Source organism: Gobius niger, assembly GCF_951799975.1.
Source record: "Gobius niger genome assembly, chromosome: 1".
NCBI lineage: Eukaryota > Metazoa > Chordata > Actinopteri > Gobiiformes > Gobiidae > Gobius > Gobius niger.
Genome location: NC_136852.1, coordinates 56,886,333 through 56,905,725, shown reverse-complemented (window position 1 = coordinate 56,905,725; position 19,393 = coordinate 56,886,333). Strand labels below are relative to the sequence as shown.

Here is a 19,393-nt window from a genome sequence, read left to right as displayed (position 1 = left end):
TTAACAGTGCCTAAGGTACCAGACTTTGACAGAATGAGTTTTAAACAGATTCATTTGTCTCGGGAGGAGCATCACAGGAGAGTATAAAGATGAGATGGAGACTTGAGTGCAACTGAAGGAAACTATTCTCATTTGAAATATTCTTTACTACAGTTAAAATAATCACCTCATTTGGCGTTTTCTGTTGAAATTTTGAATCTCTATGTTATGTTGAAGCCTCTAAAATTCTGTTTGTCTTGCAGGTGAGCTGATGCCGGCACATTCCCCCCGCTACCCCACGGCAGCAGAACTTGATGCTTATGCCCAGAAGACAGCCAACAACCCTCTCTCCATCAAAATCTTCCCCACGAACATCAGAGTGCCCCAGCACAAGCACCTTAATCGGACTGTGAACGGATTTGACACCACAGGGCAGCGGTACGCCCCCTACCCACATCTCCACACAGGCGGATACCAGGGCTTGCTGGCCATCATCAAGACCTCCTCTTCCTCATCATCTGCCCCCACATTTATTCCTTCAAAAGGAGTTCTTAAGAACTCTGAAGGAAGACGGACTAAGCTCTCGCCAGCTCACATAGCAGTTGCCCCATACCCACCTCCAAATAATAGCACTTTAGCCACGGGCCATGGCCAAATGGTCTACCCTCTTGGGCCCACAAAGCCTCAAGAAGGATCTGGACTGTCAGTTCCCCCTAATGTCACTGTAGCGGGATCTGTGATTCCTATAACAGGAGGGCGTGGCCTATCCCTGCCCCCACAGTCCAACCTCCCTTCTATACAGAGCATCATCTATCAGATCAACCAGCAATGCCAGGCACAGGCCATGCAGCAGGTGTGTCAAGGAGCTGCAACCGCATCGTCAAACGCCAGCCCCTCAAAACAAGGCTCCACAGTGATGGGCTCCTCTGGCTCATCAGGGGGAGGGTATGGGGTGGCTATGGGCCCCCAGGGTAACATGGTATACACTGGGCCTGTGCAAGGCCAGAACACAGAGGCAATAAAAAATGGGGTCTACCCTGACAGCATGGACTACATCCTTTGGCAGAAGCAGCAGCAGCAGGCTGTACTCCGCATGTACAGTGGGGGCAGCGGGGGAGGGGGCGCTGTAAGCAAGTCCCCTGAATCAAGTGTTCCTGGAGGCATGTTAGCCACCCAGATGTCCTCCTCTTCCTCCAGGCCTTATCATCTGACCGCAAGTGGAGGAGGCGGGATGGACAAAGTTACTTCATCCCCTTTGAACTGTGTTGGAATGCATGGGAACTTCTCAGTGGGGCAGTACTTTGCCCCGCCGTGGAACAGTGTGCTGGTTACTCCAGACAGTGACTGCTACAACCCCCAGGAGTTTATGGGCACCTCTACAGGGGCTCCTACTACAGGCCACAGAGAGCTGGGTTACCCCCATCCCCACCACTACCATCATCATCATCAGCACCACCCCGCCATGGACAGCGGGGGCGCTCTGTGCTGCAGCCTGCCCAGCAAGAGCCTTTGCAACACGTCAGTGCTGAGCAGCAGCCTGCAGTCTCTGGAGTACCTAATCAACGACATCCACCCGCCCTGCATCAAGGAGCAGATGCTGGGGAAAGGCTACGAGACTGTGTCAGTGCCACGGCTGTTGGACCACCAGCACGCACACATCCGCCTCCCTGTTTACAGATAGGGAGGACAGACAAGTGACTGAATAAGGAAAAAAATCAACGCATTGTGGTGTTTGTGCACTGCATCAACAGTGTATATGAGTAAACAAAAGTTGTTGTGCAGTACAGTCCTAGGTTTGATGGATTTAAGACAAACTGGGAGACACTAAATATTAAAGGGATGTTTCATCGTGTGGTATGCCAATAGGAAAGTTAGATTGATTTCTTTTGTTTTTTAAGCGTTATTTTACTGTGTTTTAATTGCCTAAACATTTGGATCAAGCTTAACATGAAGTGCAAAGGGCACTCTTACCCCTTTCCAAATGCCCAAGAATGAAGCTACTGGGTAGGTTGTCACTGAAAAGGTCTTAAAATGGCCACTGTTTAGGGCTGCTTTTAAAATCCAAAACTCTGTAACAGTGCTTCTGCTTTTATTGATGAAACCATATAGTGATACATGAAATAATTCTTGGATCTTTTTGTTCAAGGATCCAGAGAAAGATGGTACAATATCAGTTATTATACTGTTATAATTGATACAAACTTGCACTGCTTCAATCTTGTTAACTTTGTTGTTTAGAATTGGGTAGTTTGAAATGATATTGTATATTTAAGACACTTGGAAAAACTTGAACCTATTTTTGTTGTTTTATATATTTCTAGGTATGTTTTATGCATTGGCTGCTATGAGGGAGTGTTTCAACGCGTTTATCATTTAGTTTGATTTATAATTCTCCTCAAGCTGATGTGCAGTCCCTTATGTCTCTTTGTGAGGAATAAGTGCTGCTTTGGTTCTGTAAGAACCGGTCAGAGATCTCTTTTACAAACACTGGAATCTACTAAAATCTTGACAAACTATTTAAGAAGAAATTCAGCAAAAAGAAGAAAAAGTAATGTTACATTGAGGAATGTGATTGAGGGTTATTGTCATAACCGCTGTGTGTTACTGTGTGTGATGCCGAGTGCATGTGTGCTTGTAGTTTTTCTTTTTCAAAATCCTCAGACTTTTTATTTTTTATTTGGTATCATCATAAGTCTCTTTATTTTTGTTTTATTTTATACAAAGACTGAATAAGCGATATGTTCCAACAGCTTCAAATTTGTGGAACAGAGAGGACACCCTTGCTCAGTGGAGTCTTTCTACTTTACAACTAAGCACTCTGATGACATCCCCGCGTGTGAGCGATGTTTTCAGATTTACTGCAGGGGTACTACACAAACAAATAGAAACAATCACGTAGTGTCCTCTGGAGGAACAGTCCATAGTTAAGATGCATTTTGCCTGTGCTGGTCTTAACTTGATGATTCACAGCAGTGAACTATTTATTATGACTGTGAGATTCCCTTGAATGTACTGCACTTAAATTACTGCAATAGACTGTTGCCTTGTGGGACTCAAGAGAAAGTGAAAATGGAATCAGTGCAGCAGTCGTCTGGTCTTAAATTAGCATTTCTTTTGTCAGTAAAATTTCAATGGAAAATTTAATTTATTTAACTGAAGGGAGTACTGAAGCTTTGTTCTGGGGAAACTGGCATCAGTCTAGATTTATAAAGTGCAATTATTATGACTGTATTAACATTTTTGTCTGAGCTTACACCAAAAAATGTAAATTACAGTTGTCAATACATTCCCAATGTACCACAATCCTAATCCTTTTTGTTTGAGGTGTAAAATAAATTTCTTTTAAGAATTTATTCAGGAGCCACAGCCTGGCTTTGAAGTCTGTCATTATTTGTTACATTTTTTTCTTGTTACTGAGGAATTTAGCTCACTCAATGATAAGCTTTCCTCTGTTTACACTTTGGTCATCCAAAAAAGATTCACAAGAAACTCTTCTGCTTATTAGTAAAACATTTTCAGCAAATGAGGACACATTTATGTCGATAAAAAGCTCACAATTCTAAAACAATAGCCAACTTTTTCCGAGCGTAAAGCTGATCTTGATGGTGCATGCTCATGTCAAGGTCTGCAAAGAGTATCAATTCCTTTGGCTGAAATCTGCACAGTAAGCCGCCTTAACATTCCAGTAAAGTCTTCATGTTGTTTCAGAGTCTTAATACCCAGCCACAGTTTGATTCCAGCATATTTCTGTCTTGTAGAAATATTTTGACAGATTTTCAGATATGGCCCATCTCTAAATCCCCTGTGCTTGGCTTCTGTATCCGAGCTTTAAACCCTGTCACATGATGTTGAAGGGAAGAAGACACACTTGATGCGGTCTTGCCTGCCAGTGGAGGGATCAAAGTCTGTCCCCTTCTAACGGCTATATTGAGTGATCCCTTGCTACTGGCCTCTCTCGTTTTGTCTTCTGCTCAGATATTCGAGTCAAAACTTGTTATACGTGAGAAAGGACTGTCTGCCTTTAAACATGTGACCGCCCAAACCGCATGATTCTAAACACATTTGTTACTTGTCTTGGATATGGGATGCAACTTATCCCGGAAAACCCCCATGCACTCTGCAGCCCCTGATTTGGACAATGGACGCTTAGCCCATATTAAGATAATAGAATTACATTTCAAATAGATTTGTGCCTGAACTGATCCGCGCGCGGCTCACTCAGCTGTGGAGGCAGAATGGCATATGGCATGTCATTATGTGAGCCGAGCCTCCCCCTGTCTGGGGCCAGCAGGGTTCAGCGGTGCTTAAACAAACTGGAGGTTAGAACAGAGCGGTGCTGGAGGGGAGGACAGAGGGCTTATTGGGGAGGGGGGGCAGGTCTCACAGAGCCCTGATTCTGCTGCCTGGCACCTCCACTCGCGCTTTGAAAAGGCTGCTTCTGTGTTTGATGGAGGATTTTTTGTTGTCTCTTGGATTATACATTGTGCTTGCTGAGGTCCCCGTTCAATATAACAGATTTGACTTGAAAAGAGGAGAGTGATATGGGGATGGGATTTTGGGGTCAGAGAAGCTTCGCAGCATCTCAAATCAGGATAAGTGTTCCTTGTCGGGCTGCTTTGTGTTTCATATCCATTTCAAAATATTCCAACCTTCTGTGCCTCACAAAACCTTGTTGAGCGTTTCACCCGTGCTCACAGTAACCTGGGATTTCTGCGTCGCACCGGGCTGGAAATGATAGATGACACTATTGAAATTGCTAATGAAATAAGGCCACACAGATCTATAAGTTATCTGAGCGGAGTATTGACTGTTACGAGACATATTCAAGGGCAACTGGAGACACAGAAGGACGACTAGGGGGCGAAGCAGAAGGGAATCATCTGTACCATTGGCTCAAATCCCCCGACTAAATCCCACTGAAGCCCCTTAGCCAGTGAGGCACCTTTAGGAGACGCTGGGTCACCTAAGTGGATGTGCAGTAAGGGCTCAGTCTCAATCATGTCCACAGCTGCCACCAGGAGACCTTTGCAGAAATCCAATGATTAAAAAGGCCCCAACTAACACTTGAATATTGAGTCCAGCATTATATTTACATGTATGTTCCCTTTCGCACAAACCAATTCACTGATTTGCTATGTAATAAGAGCACATGGCTTCATGAATACACCACAGCACAGGTCAGGATGCTTGTGTTAAGGGCTGAGTTTTAGCAGATGCAGATGGGCCTCCAAATATTGAAATCAGTTAAGGGTTGTTGCATCCAATCACAGAAGACACAAAAGTCTGGGGATTTTTTTTTTTTCCTCCCTTAATTTCAGTAAATGTTTGTGTGGCTCTCCGAATGTTTCAGAGCAGTTTTCATTTGTTTTGTTTTGGCTTTTTTTTACCACCCCCCCACTGAATGATCTCAAACGCACCGGTGCTGCCAAAGTCTGAGGGTGCTGCAACCTTGAGAAAATAATATGTATGGAAATTGGAAATCCATAAAGCATCTCGCTTATTGTTCTCCCTGCAGTGTTATATTTACGTTCCAAATGCTTCTGTCTTCTCAGGATGAAAAAAATGTAAAAGATTTTTTATCCCCTGTGTTTAGGGTGTGGTGATCTTGGAGACGGATTTCAATATAAGACGTGTGATTCTTGAAACAAAAAGCTGTAAAATCCTTTTGTCTTTTGGGGGGTTTTTCAACTTTTGAATGTGCCTACAGCCGAGCGACCAGGAGATTGCTTACCTTAGCCCTCTGCAGTTCTGCAATCTCCCCTAATCTCCCCTGCACCATCATCTTCAATTTGCCCCAAGTGTCACTACCCCCCCCCCCCCTGCCACCTTCACACAAAAAAACAAAAGACATGGTTCTTGCTTTTGTCAATCTCAGGACTGAAATACTCTTGATTTCAATGTACATGGTTTGATTTTACTCCCCTCTGTTGTACTATTGTTTCACATAAGTAATTAAAGGCAAAGTACTTCCATCACTGTCCCATAGATTTTTCTTCTAGACAGATAATACTTGAAAACTGCGGTATAAGCAGTATTTAGTCTTCACACATCTGCATCTGTTTTCCACCTCTGAGGCAGACCGTCTTCTTCAGCGTTCCTGTCATTAAAACAAGCACACACTGGTATTTTGATCAACGATGAGGAAAAGTCTTTAGAAAACCTTCATACTCACGCCTTAGAGTATTTCTATCTTGACACCTGTATAGACAACAAGCAAACATTGCGCTGTTGATTGTGATAGATCCAGGAAAAAGGGTTTCTCCACATATTGTAATGTTTCAACAATTGGGTTTTTGAGCATCTAAAGAAACTGCTCTTCTTGTGTGTTTTCTGCGGTCACCTCTTCTCTATAGGGGCTCAGATTCATTAAAAATAAATGCTATAGTTCTAGTAATGAATACAATTTGCTGTTAAGTCATACATGACATCTCCAATACTATTGCCATCACCTGTGGTTGCAGTGAGTGAATCAACATGAAATCTATAACCTAAACAACCTTTTAACCCATGTCTTTGTGCCATTTCTAGGACCTTGATCTTGTAATATAGTTGGGTCTGTTTCCCCTCCTGAAATATCACTCAAAGAATAAACTCCACCGGTGCATGTGCCACTGTGAAAGTGCACACTGCATCTATTTGCACCTGGCCAGACGGAAAAAGGGCTCGGTGGAGCAGAAACGCTCCTCTTATTAGTGAAACTCATTCACCTGCACGCCACATTGAGTCCCTGCAATTTCACTGTAAATCATGAGAGATGCCTGCGCAGGGCCAGGCGGGCGGCTGGAGGGCATTGTGGCTTTAGGCGTTTCAGACTTGCCTTGTATCTTATCAACTCAGAAGTCATCTCACGCACCACCTGACCAATATATCTGTCTCCACATCTCCCCGTGCTCCCAGTAATTACTCATTTCACTCAGAAATACCACACATAAGTGACGGGCCGCACTGTTGAGCAAGAATTCATTTCAGGAGAAGAAATCGACCCTGCTGGCTTAAAGAGACCAATGGTTGTAGGGTTAGATTGTGCATAGCCTACAGGTCGACTAAAAATATACATTAGATGAAAGGTAGTACATGTTAGAAAATCTGAATATGTTAAAGAGAGTTGGAAAATGAGGCTTAGGTGGATATTTAACTATGTTAAATATAAAAGGGGGCAGGAAAAAACAAAGAAAACATGAATACAATTTGTTCAAAACTTAAGTAAATATTAGTAAAAGTGATGCCACATCTGAGCTTTGGCTGAATGTGAGCAGTAGTGAATAAAGTGAATAAAGAATGCCTTGGCCATAGTCCAGTCCAGGATCCGCCTGAGCCTAAACACCTTCAAGCTGAACTGAGTGGACAGAAGCCGTACAATTTGTACTGCCAATAACTCTGCTAGTTGGTTCGCTTAAGACCTTTTGGCTAAAAATGGAGCTCTCCCTTATGTGTGCTTACTAAATTGGGGCCTTTCAACATAATCCAGTTTGGCTGTCATTTTTGTTTGTTGAGTCGCACGCACACAATATGCAAGCCATTTTGTTCAGCCTTGATTAAGTTCCAGTACAGGCTATACCGAGAATCACCATACAAAGTTGCTGACACTTGCAAGGCCTGGCCTACTTAAAGGGCCGTGATGAGGAGGGCAGGTCGAGGAGCCCGCGAGGTGCTCGCTGCTCAGATAAACCTGCAGGATTAGTGGCCCAGTTAAAGTTGGGGCAAAGAAGATTAGCCTCTGAGGTGGTGAGAGATTCTCTGTGTCCTTCAAACGCTGCTGGCCACAAGGAGAGTGCCAGGACGAGGAGGGGGTGTTGATCAGTATGTTTTTCAAAAACAGCGGTTCTTGCACTGAAATAGACTTTTCTGATGATTAGGTTTACATTATGTTTGATTTGTTTTTGCTTTACTTTGGACAAAAGCAACTCCAAAGTGCTTTTTGATTTTAAAGCCAGGTTCAGTTTGGTTTCTGGTCTTAAACACATTATTTTCTTTTGTTACTGTAATGGTTAAACATGGTTAGAACTGAAATGATAAAACGGATTTCACCATAAGCAGATATCCCTCCCTGCATTCAGCAACTGAATATTTACACAGATTAAGTTTTTCTTTTGAAGATGTCTGTATTGAAATCTTTTATTGACATCTTCTTCATGTGTTTGTGTGCTCTACATATTTTAGAAATATTGGCAAAATATGTAGCGCACCAGATTTTAATCAAATAATAATTCATAACCAAACTTTCAGAAACTATTCATTCACCACTCCATATGTATACACAGAATAGAGCTGTTTGCAGAAGGACAAACACAAATAGCTCTACTTATGTGGAGACTGTGAGGTATGTGCTGCAGGAATTTTAGGTTGTAGAGTCACCTGCTGGACAAAACAGATACTGCAAATGGCCCTGAAAAAGACTGTACGTTTCTGAAGTGCATATATGACATTACAGACAGCCGCTTTTTTGTTTCTTGTTCAGTTTATTTAAATTAATTACAATGTTTTCCAGTTAAAAATACTTACAATAAAAACCCAGGGGTAAAATTGTAAAAATGTGGCTTTGTACACGTGTTTTACAGTGACGGTCGCAAATGCATATGTACAACAGTAGATGCACATTTAATCTGAACACTACACAGGGCCAACAGCCAAGTGCAATGAGTTGATTATGCAAATACCCCAGCTGCACAGAAACAATAACACGGAAAATTCAAAGACAAACCATAAGAGAAAAGGGCTATTGTCTGGCATTTGCATATATGCTCGGCAATCGTAACCTACTCATCATGCCCATCTCGTCCCGAACAATGTCTTTGTGCGCTCATAATAATAGCACAGCGCATTGTTCTAGTTAAACGAAAGCCGTGCTTCTGTTGACAATGGGCTGAAATAAGCAGTTTATGAACTAAATACATAATAGGAGGATGTCATTTAGAAACAGAAATTTACAATCCCACATCTAAGAATATACAATCCTACATCTGCCTTCTGTATATATTAGGGAATCAATATGTACAGTATAATGTCAAGACTTCAGTGCAATCACACCTGTTGATCTGCACCTTATTTATATCGCTAATGTAATTACAAAACCTGTAAATATGCCTCAGTCGCCTATCAGAAAACGTACAACTAGTTAATGTGATTAGCGAGTCTCTTTTGAAATCCCTGAGTGGAGAGATTGCCTCATCCAAGAAAAGCAATTTAATTTATGCAACAATGTAGACTCTTATGTAGGCAGTGATTTGCAAATTTTGGGTTTAGCTGGAATAAAACAAATAGCTTGCTTCTACTCTAATCTTTCTTTATGAAGTGTTGTTGCTAAAAAAAAAGTGAAAATCCAAAGTGCTCTGGAAGTTTAGGTCAAATGGTTGTTGTGTAGAAAAAATGAGGAAAAAGCAAGGCACTCTTCGTGAGGCAAAAGATCTGGAAACCCTTATTTAATAAAAAAAACATCAAAATGAAATAAAGGCCTTTGGAAGTTCTGAAACATTTTTGAGTTAAACTTTATAATGGAATGAGGAATGAGTCCATCCAGTGCCTGATACTCGCTGTCCTTGTCCTAACTGCAGCTCTACCATCCTCCTAAAGGTCCCATGTGATCTGTGCAAATGAGTGCACTTAAGCCCCGATGGCCCTCGGCAGAGCAGCCTCTTTAATGCTGGCGTCTCCTCGTAAGATGGACAGTACCTGCTGCTGTCAGTGTCTGGGCGTAAGTGGCTCCATCTCTACAACCAGGTCCCGGGAGCGCGGCCCCCTGCTCAGCTCCACCGCTCGAGGAACCACAGTGGACCAGCGGTCTACTGGAGGAGAGAGAAGGCAATCCTGAACTGTACCATGTCAGAATTTGAATGAATTAATGAACACACTGTCTATTTTGAGGCAATAACTGTGCCTTGTTTTAAATGGTCGATACATCTTTATACAGAGTAGCCTATCTGTGTAAAGTCACCGTAAACATGACATTTGGAAATCGTCTCACCTCTCCTTAAGCCTTTCATGCTCTGATGGAGCCCATGGACCTGGTGGGTCTCGTTTTTCCCCGGGTCTTCATTGATGATGGCCAGGTTCTGGTTCCAATGAGTCCAGTTCACTTCGTCCACCCTAAAGCAGACGACGTAAATCAGCCTGATTCCCCGATATTTCATATTTATCTGAGATCGTGTGTCATTGTAATACAAGTACCTGAAGCACCAGCGGCGGTCGGGAGTGTCATCCCAGTTTTTACCCACTGTCACCATCTCTCCGACTCGAAACGACTTACGGAGACACACTGGGAACGAACGCTCAATGTCCAGGATGGTGGTGGCCCACTATCAATATAAACACATGTTGTCTGTTTTTGGCTCTTGCAATTCAAAGAAATACTACAAAATTACACTAAATGACTGCAGTGTCATGTACGTTTGTCAGAGTTAATCTTTTGATGTTTAGGTAGGCTCTCAGTCATCCAGGACTTTAGCAGTGTAGCTTTTGGGCCTTACTCAAGATTTAGACCAATCATTATTTTTTTATTTAGTTGAGACAATGGATGTAAATATTGTAAAATAAATAAAAACATGTGTCCCACGTTTAATACCTTAAGAAAAAAAAAATGGTTAAAATCAAATCAACAGTGTGCTCTTTAGAGTAATGTGTCGTGATTTATTTGTACTGTGTAAAATAACAGTACATGTTTATCCTCATTCTAAGTGCACATTCAGGTGTTTACTGTCCCTCTCAAATAAATAAATAAATAAATTAAATACATTCAATAAATTCAATAAATTCAATAAATTCAATAAATTAAAGTAAAATATAATAATAATAATAATAAACTATTTGCACTATTTCTACTCAGAGGTTTTCCACACGAGTGAACTCCACTGCTCTTACCTGAAGCTTCCAGATCTTCTTGCTCTCCTTGGACACCTGCCCCACAGTCTCTCCCATCAGAGCGATCAACATGTTTAGCAGAAGCACGAACGTCAGGATGATGTAGGTGACCAACAATATGAGGAACACTGCCGGGTACTGCGCACTGTGGATCATGTCCAGCTCCCCCATCCCGATAGTGAGTTTGAACAGGTCCAGTAAGAAGACGCTGAACGTGTCCGAGTCCCTGCAAGTCGGGTACGTGGGGCAGCCCTCGTCTCCACAGTCCGAGCCCACGGACGGACACACGGTCAGCAGGGACACCAGAGCTGGGCAACAACAGGTAAGTGACAAGTCAATGTTTTGGCCCAGTAACAAACATGATACAGTGGGAGGAAAAAGAGAGTACACCGTTTGGAATCTCTTACATTTCTGCCTAAATTGGTCGCACGATGTGGTCTGATCTTTATTAAAATCACAAGAATGAGAAAACAGTGTCTGCTTAAACAAAAAACACCCAAACATTTACATTTTATCATATTTTCATTGACCATAACATGTAAACATTCATAGGACATGGATGAATAAGTGAGTACACCCTTGTATTCAATAGCTGGTTGACCCTCCATTGGCGATAATTTCATCCAGACGTTTCCTGTTGTTGCAGATTAGACGTGCACAAGAATCAGGATGAATTTTGGACCATTCCTGTTTATAAAACTTTTGCAGTTCAGTGAGATTTCTTGGATGTCTGGTGTGAATCGCTTTCTTGAGGTTATGCCAAAGCATCTCAGTCAGGTTTAAGTCAGGACTTTGACTGGGTCTAGGTTTATTTTTTTACCTCATTAAATATCCCGCGCTGTGGTCTTGGAGTCATCTTTACAGATGTTTGGAAGTGAAGCAGCAGTGTCTCCATTTATAGACAAATTTTCAAACCGTGGATTTATGAACATCAAGACTTTTAGAGATGCTTTTGTAGCCTTTTCTAGCTTTATACAAATCAATAATTCTTGATCATAGGTCTTCAGAGAGCTCTTTTGAGTGAGGCACATCAGACAATGCTTCTCAATAAGAGACCATTTTTAATTCTCAGTGCCCAGGGCAGCTTTAAGCCACACCTCAGTGATTTGACTTCATTCTGGCTCACACCAGACTCTAAATGTCAACATAAACTTGACTTATTAGTAGCTTTTGGAGGATCCTCAGCTAGGAGATGTACTCACTTATTCCACGCTGTCCTGTGAATGTTTACATGTTATGGCCGATAAAACTATGATAAAATGTAAATGTTTGGGTGGTATTAGTTTAAGCAGACCCTGTTTAATCATTGTTTTGATTTTAATAAAGATCAGACCACATTTTATGACCATTTTAGGCTGTACACACTTTTTCCTCCCGCTGTGTGTATCGAATAAAATTTGAGGTTGTCACTTTAGATTGCTGAGTTTGCCTGGTGACTGTGAGTCATCTTTAACACCTGTGCACTGTTATGTGTCATCACCAACCTCTTTGAAATCTTATGGGAACACAATTACCAACTTTGGCATTGGAAATTAGATGTGGTTAATCGTTGCTTAATTGAAATGTTGGCCATCTGTATAAAAAAATGTCCAGCTGTCACGATTTATCAGAGTTTGTGCATTCATACTGTTTATCCGGATAATTGTAATAACATTGAAAACCTTTGTAGAGCCCCCACAAAAAAAAAAACAAGCATATCCACCTGATGCGTATCCAATCATGAAGAGCACGTACACCAACAGAAACCTGAACAAATCTTTGAAAAGGATCTACAAAGCAAACATAACACAACGCAGAGTGGTGAGCAGCGCATGAAAAATTGATTTTGAGAAATTCTCATTACATTTTGTGTCTAACCTTCTGTATCATGATGCTGTAAGTGCCCGTGAGCTTCAGTCCTCTGGTGAAATAAAGCGTGTTCATCCAACCTAGGACGAGCGCAAACACCATGACAGAAATGTACGCCTTGATTCCAGACAGGTACAGAGCAGCGGAGACAACGATGAGGACCGAGTAGATGAAGCTACAAATAAAACGACAACATAAAAATAACACGTGATGTGACAGGACTAATTACCTAAACTAGCATTTGACATTCTGTGCTCTTTGTTTGCAACACCACTTTAATTAGCGATGTAAACTAAAAAAAACAACAACACATCAATGCAGGTTTTCATAGAGCTAATTAGATGCCTCAATTGAGCGAGCGCTAAATCGGCCTTGGGCAAAAGTCACTAAAGAGCAACATCAAAGGTGAAAAGGGAAAAAAGACGGAGGCGTACTACAGCAGCTGAAAAGATCCATCAATAAATAAAGACTTCACTCCGGGGCACTTCTTCAGGAACAGGTCTTTTATCTGCAACAACAGTTTGGACTTGATTAAAGGGAGCGCAATGGGAGTCAACACACCATTATCAAATCCTATTAAGGAGGCAGGCACGTACATTAGTGAGGAAGAAGAAGATCCCGGATGCAAGAGTCAAGATCTCCCCGGCCATGCGCAGGTAGTCCGTGGAGGCATTGTACGGGTAAGGAGGCTGAGCAGAGGACAGATGTTGAGGTGTTGAAGAAACATCATTTGAAACTGCAATTATTTTAAGACACTGATCAGGCTAAACACTGGGTGGTGATAACAGTGGCTCTGTGGTACAGCTAGTGGCATTGTTGGAACAATGGCAGCCACGCTTTTGTCACCTTGGACACCTGATGGAAATGACCCTACAGACTAGTTTAATGAAGATTATTATATAAGTCTCATGGATGTATGAGTTGTTGGTACAGTGTTCATCTTTTCATCCAAAGCCGTTTTATTGCTGTGTCCTTAGGCAAGACATTTGTACACTAGATCAGGGGTTCCCAACCTTTTCTTGCCATGAGCCTTTAATTTCTACTCAAAGTACCTCTTATGTGGACGGGACGGGACACATAGGTTTCCCCTGCCACTGAAAATATGTACAATAGGTGGAGCCAGGACTTCCTAAACTCAGTGGGACTTTCCTGGTTAAATAAAATGAAATAATCAAATGTAGTATTGTGTTGGGTTCAAAATAAGACTAAAACCCTCTTCACCCCCACCTGAACCAAGCACATTTTCTCCAGTTTGTCTTTACCCAAATGTAAAAGCTTCACGACTGGAGCTTACAATCTAGATAGGCCAGTATAACGCCTCATTTGAAAGCTAAGACCTACAAAACTGGTATAAACTGATCTTTTCCCTCACGTTGTTGCCATGTTATCCATGTAGCCACTTTTTCCATTGTTCCATTGTTGCTCTTTTGTGGCTTTTTTATTACGTTTTTTTTTAACTTTTTCAATCACTTTTTTGTCATTTTTTCGTTGCATTTTCTCACATTTTCGCCACTTTTTCATCATTTTTTTAATGCTCTTATGTGGCTTTTCTATTGCGATTTTGTCACATTTTCTCCACTTTTTCTATAGCTTTATCATCATCTTATCATTGTTTTTTTTGTAAAGTTTTTGTCGCTTCTTTGTCACTTTTTGATGGGTTTTTAAAAATGTTCGTCCTCGTTATTGTCTCACTTTTCTTACGCTTTTTCAAGAAGCTTTTACACTTGTGTAATGGAAAACTGCAGAAAATGTGCTCGGCTCAGGTGGAGGTTAAACTTTTTTACAGCAAAATATCACTTAAGTGAACTTTTCTTTGAAAATCCTACTGAAATATAATTCACTTCACCCTGCCAAACGCTCATGTGCCCCTTGTTGGGAAACACTGGTCTAGATTATGTGAATGGGTGAGGGGTTCCTCGTACTTTGACCAAAACAGAGGCAGACAAGCACTATTTAAACGTGACCACTTATTTACATTGCTCCACCAATGTAGCAGCAACTAGTGTCAGAGAAACAATGATCTGTTCGGTCCATTATTCCAACAACTGACTTATCGTAGCTTTTTCTTGCTCTGAAATGTATGTTGTGTAAGAGGCTGAATTATAGATCAAAGGTCACAATGTTAAGCTCGATCCGTGCTTTCAGGTTTTCCCACTCACCGTCAGTTGCGTTGGATGATAATACGCCACTAGAGTAAAGCTGATCATGGTTATGAGGTAGGAGACAACACTGATGTAAAAAGTCACGGCTCCAAACTTCTGCCATTTGGCTCTGAGCAGCTCATTGATGGGCTCCACCGCCAGCATCTCATGACGATTCTAACAACAGTAAAATCTGAATTAATGTTGTGCCAGGAATGTAAATGTCGTCTTGCACATTGGTTCATTTACAGTAAAGAAGGATGTCGTCTGTATTTACTCGCACTCCCCGGGATGATTAAGTTGGCAGTGTTGCTATATATGTCTCTTTGATGAATTGCCCTTGTGATAGTCACCTCATTGCGGCTGTTGTAGACCAGGATTTCCAGCACAGATGGCTCCTCTCCACATGTGTCCAGTGAAGATAGATCGTACAGGGACGAGTACACAGGTCCGTAAGCCCAGTCCTTAAACTTTCGGGACAAATGCCTGGCTTCCTCGTCTTTGATCTCACGTCGGATAATATGCTGAAATACCTACGAAACACAAGCAATGACTTCTTTATTTACAAACTATATTAATTTCTGTTGAATACAATTTGGGTTTTATGATTCAAATAAATGATTTACATAGTAGTTGATATCAAAGGCCTTTGGTCTGGCTCTCTGTCTGAAACGGTTGATGCAAATGTTGGATGTGAGAATTGAAAACGATGTGATGTAATGTAAGCCTTTTTGGTCACGTGACACGGCTTTTCAGGGTTGCACTTCATGTGGTATTCAGGCTCCTCGGTAGTTCTAGTTTTTGATACTTTTATTTTATTAACCTCTTAACCCAAGCCTGAACCGAGTTTTCTCCAGTTTGGCTTTACCCAAATAAAAAAAAAAGCTTCTAAATAGCAGCGAAAATGAGATGTAAACGCCGCTGAAAATGCAATAAAAAAATGGCAAAAATGCAATGAAAAAGCGTTGAAAAAACTCCCCCAACAACACGGCAACCATGCAAGCTTTTAAGATTTGGGTAAAGCTGAACTGGAGAAAATGCACTCGGTTAAGGTGGGTTCTTTTGTGTTTTGGGGTTACTCTTTGTAGGGCTGGGCGATATGCACCAAAAGTCACACCTCGATATATTTTGGTTGAATATCGATATACGATATATATCCCGATATTGTTTCCGCAAAGTGAGAGCTGTGAAATGAAATGTTAAGTCAAAGTCAAAGCCAAATACGAGTAGTTTTATTGAAAACTCACAATAAAATGTAAACACTGGATAACAAAGCTCCATAAGGTGCACATTTAAATAAATAAAAATATATATCTTGAATAAAAATAGCCCAGAAAATAAAACAGGGCAGCATTTATATATAAAGAGATAACAAAATAAAGTGCTCAGTTTAAGAATAAGATTTCTTTTTTTAAATCAGCTTGAGAGTACCTGTTTCTTTTTATATTTATATATATATACGGTCTAATTCCAAATCTCTTTTTAAAATATATCGATATATCGCCCAGCCCTAACTCTTTGCTTAGACCTACTCATCATTTAGGGCCTAAACCTATAATCGGTTTAGCCCAAGTTTTGAGTTTTATGCCGTTTAGGATTTGTTTGTTTTTAGGTAGAATAGCACCGCAATAAATATGATGGAAATAACATGGTAACAATAAGGATAACAAGCACTGTTTCCATATTATAAACACAAAGCTTGCTTCATCTAGTCTTCATACTGGTTTAGAGTATGAGTTTTTATATAACTGTACCATAAATAAACGTTGTGTGTCCTGTTTCCATGTAATTATCACGTTATTACACTTATGTTAATCCTATATTACCACATTATATATATATTATGCTTTAAAGTGCTTTAAATATAAGTAAAAATGATGGTGTCCTTTCCACTTCAAATGTCTGTATTTCTATTTTAACTTCACTCACCCCTATCTTGCCCAGCTTGGCAGCCATCATGAGCGGGGACATGCAGTCGTTGTTGAGCACTGTCTCCAGGCTGCACTCCGGATACAGTTTGGCGCTCTTAATCAGCAGCAGGTCGTACATCTTGGTGAGAAAGCGCGTGTTGTCCTTAGTGTTGTCTGCGATGTGCACCAGAGCGTGGAGCACCGTGTTCCCCCGCGAGTCCTGGCGCCGCAGATCGGCCTTTTTGTGCGGGTTCTCCGTCAGATAGTGCACTATGTCGGGCTGGTTTGTACAGGCCGCCAGGGACAGAGGGAGCTCCCCTGTGGGAACAGAGAACACTCATAGTATTATCATAATCATTACTACATTTTTCATTACGTTGTGCCATTTGCAACGTCTATTTATTACTTTTTAAAATGACTATTCATCAGGTTACATTAGAGATCACAATAATGGGTTGAATTGGAAATGTTCTTTACCATCTTCTCAAAGCTCAACACTTAGTTATTCACTCCTCAGTAGTCATAGCTGCCATGGGACAAACTGACTGAAGGACTATCACAACCACACTAACAAATACAGGCAAAGCTACAAGGTGTTTTGTCCAAGAGCACAAAAACAGTGTGTGTGTGACAGCTAATGAGGATCACACATTCACATCCTGCAGACCACTGTTCCACCCTTTAGACCCACTTTTTTTTAGTGTTGTCCTGTAAAAATGCTATTATAATATACATTTTCTACTTGTGTACAGGATCTATGACTGCCTTTATCTTTCAGACTCAGTAAGAGGCGATTCAAAGCCTAATTTTCTCAGATTTGTCCCTCCATGTCCTGTGAAATTGTCCAACAGGTCTCACTTTTTCACTTTAGCTGCTGATGGGCTGTTGCCGTGGGTGACAGATTACTTTGTCACTTTACAGACGTGCTCATCGTCACGGATTTGCACGGGCACATGCAGAGTGTTAGCTACGTCTTAATCCCATTAGACGTACGCCGGGCCTGCCAGGTTGTTGTTCACCTCAGTGCAAAGCTTTGCGGCAAATTAAAAATGATGAGAGTGATGATGATGACGCGCAGAAATCCTCTCTGATGTGATGAGTCCAAAACAATACAAAAACAAGAGCCAGAGTCCGAGAAAAGAGCATCGATAATTGAATGATTAATAATGAGGAAATACAAACAACACTATGTCACTATGAAACAGCCAAGTTTTTGACAGCTCAACTCTCTGTGTCAAGTTACCTGAACTAATTCACTGTGGCGTCCATAGAGCGTCCACTCATTTCCACTAGATGGCAGTGTGGTGCTTGCTTTGGGGAGTTGTCTGATCTCGTTATGCTTGTGGTCTAAAGTTTTGATTCAAGTTAGGGCATAGTAAATAATTACCATAAAATTAAGTAAATAGTAATATATAAGTAAATAAAAATATATTTCTTTGTAAATGTATTTGATAACATAAACATTGACTGATTAGTGGAATGAACTGCAAGCCTTTTCTAAATGGAGTTCACTCAAAAATAATCTACACTTAAGTATATTTTCTTTTGCTCAGTGGTAAAAAGTAGACACACCCACCTTTGACAAATTCTGTCACAAGACTCTAACTTGGAATTTAAGTTTGTGCATTTTCAAGTATTTTTTGTTTTCAGTTTTTAAAGGGAGACACTACAGGCAAAACTATATATATATTTTTTTTTTCAGTTTTCAGGTTTTGGGCCAAATTGGTCTCTGAACATATCAACTTTCACCTGGAAATAAATCTTCACAAAAACATGTTTAAATATTGCACTGATTGAATGTTTTTCCATATATTTATTTGGGAAATCGTAATTTCAAGGGCTATTTTTCCTCAAAAGGCATTTTTCTCTCATTGGAGCAAAAACATCTCGACGTCAGTAGCTCCAACAGACTTCAGATTATCTAGGAAAAACACTAAGCAATATTTGGAAGATTTTTTCAGAGGGATATTTTAATATCTAATTTGTAGCCCGATTTATTGAGTTTTGAATGTTAAAAAACAAGGCGAGAGATAAACAAAATCCCCTCTGACAAAGTCTGTAACTAATTAACAAAATAAAACCATAAATTTGAATCTGGCTCAATCCATTATTCAGTTTTCGTTGCCAGAAAAAAAATGTGGGCATTTTTAGACATAAAACACCTTATTTTATATGAACACATAAAATGACAGAAAACTTCACATTTATGGCAGAAGTTTTAAATTGATATCTTTAAATAAAAAAATAAAAAAATAACCTGCCGTGTCTAGTTTTTTGTCAAATTATTATTTTAGTTTGAGTTGACCTTTTGTTTTTTGTTTTTTTAAAGGGACAAAATAAATTCTAATTGTTTTATCAGAGGCTTGGATCTTGTTTCAATTTGGTCTATATCTATATTGACAAATTGTTTACTTTTTGCATAGCTTTGGTTAAGTTTTTAGTCTGCATGCAAAAACATGACATGGACAGATACAAAATGTGGCAAAACGCTCAACAAAACACTCTCAAACAAAAAAACAAAACAAATTTTCCATATGCACCTCTCACTAGGTCTGCCCCTTTACCCTGTGGACGCAGCTCTGGACCAGTGAATGTCCTTATAATGTCCCGTCTAAACCACACCAGGAAAAAAGGGCAGGGCTCAGTGTCACCTCATCTTGT

At 40.7% G+C, this 19,393-nt stretch overlaps 2 protein-coding genes across 2 annotated transcripts in view; one reads left to right on the top strand and one right to left on the bottom strand.

Annotated features, from left to right (window-relative positions):
- Window positions 1-5,013, top strand: part of fam222aa (family with sequence similarity 222 member Aa) — a 39,764-nt gene extending 34,751 nt beyond the window's left edge. Inside the window, exon 3 of the mRNA XM_079572197.1 lies at window positions 243-5,013. Within this exon, the coding sequence (XP_079428323.1) occupies window positions 243-1,660 (1,418 nt within the window). The 3' untranslated portion in view covers window positions 1,661-5,013. The remainder of the gene's footprint in view (window positions 1-242) is intronic.
- A 4,398-nt stretch (window positions 5,014-9,411) lies between these two features.
- Window positions 9,412-19,393, bottom strand: part of trpv4 (transient receptor potential cation channel, subfamily V, member 4) — a 17,075-nt gene continuing 7,093 nt past the window's right edge. The window contains exons 7-17 of the mRNA XM_079571132.1: window positions 16,752-17,050; window positions 15,176-15,355; window positions 14,841-14,999; window positions 13,278-13,370; window positions 13,116-13,189; window positions 12,691-12,856; window positions 12,536-12,602; window positions 10,834-11,141; window positions 10,144-10,271; window positions 9,941-10,062; window positions 9,412-9,761 (exon numbers count right to left, since the gene is read on the bottom strand). Coding sequence (XP_079427258.1) covers window positions 9,658-9,761; window positions 9,941-10,062; window positions 10,144-10,271; window positions 10,834-11,141; window positions 12,536-12,602; window positions 12,691-12,856; window positions 13,116-13,189; window positions 13,278-13,370; window positions 14,841-14,999; window positions 15,176-15,355; window positions 16,752-17,050 — 1,700 coding nt within the window. The 3' untranslated portion in view covers window positions 9,412-9,657. The remainder of the gene's footprint in view (window positions 9,762-9,940; window positions 10,063-10,143; window positions 10,272-10,833; window positions 11,142-12,535; window positions 12,603-12,690; window positions 12,857-13,115; window positions 13,190-13,277; window positions 13,371-14,840; window positions 15,000-15,175; window positions 15,356-16,751; window positions 17,051-19,393) is intronic.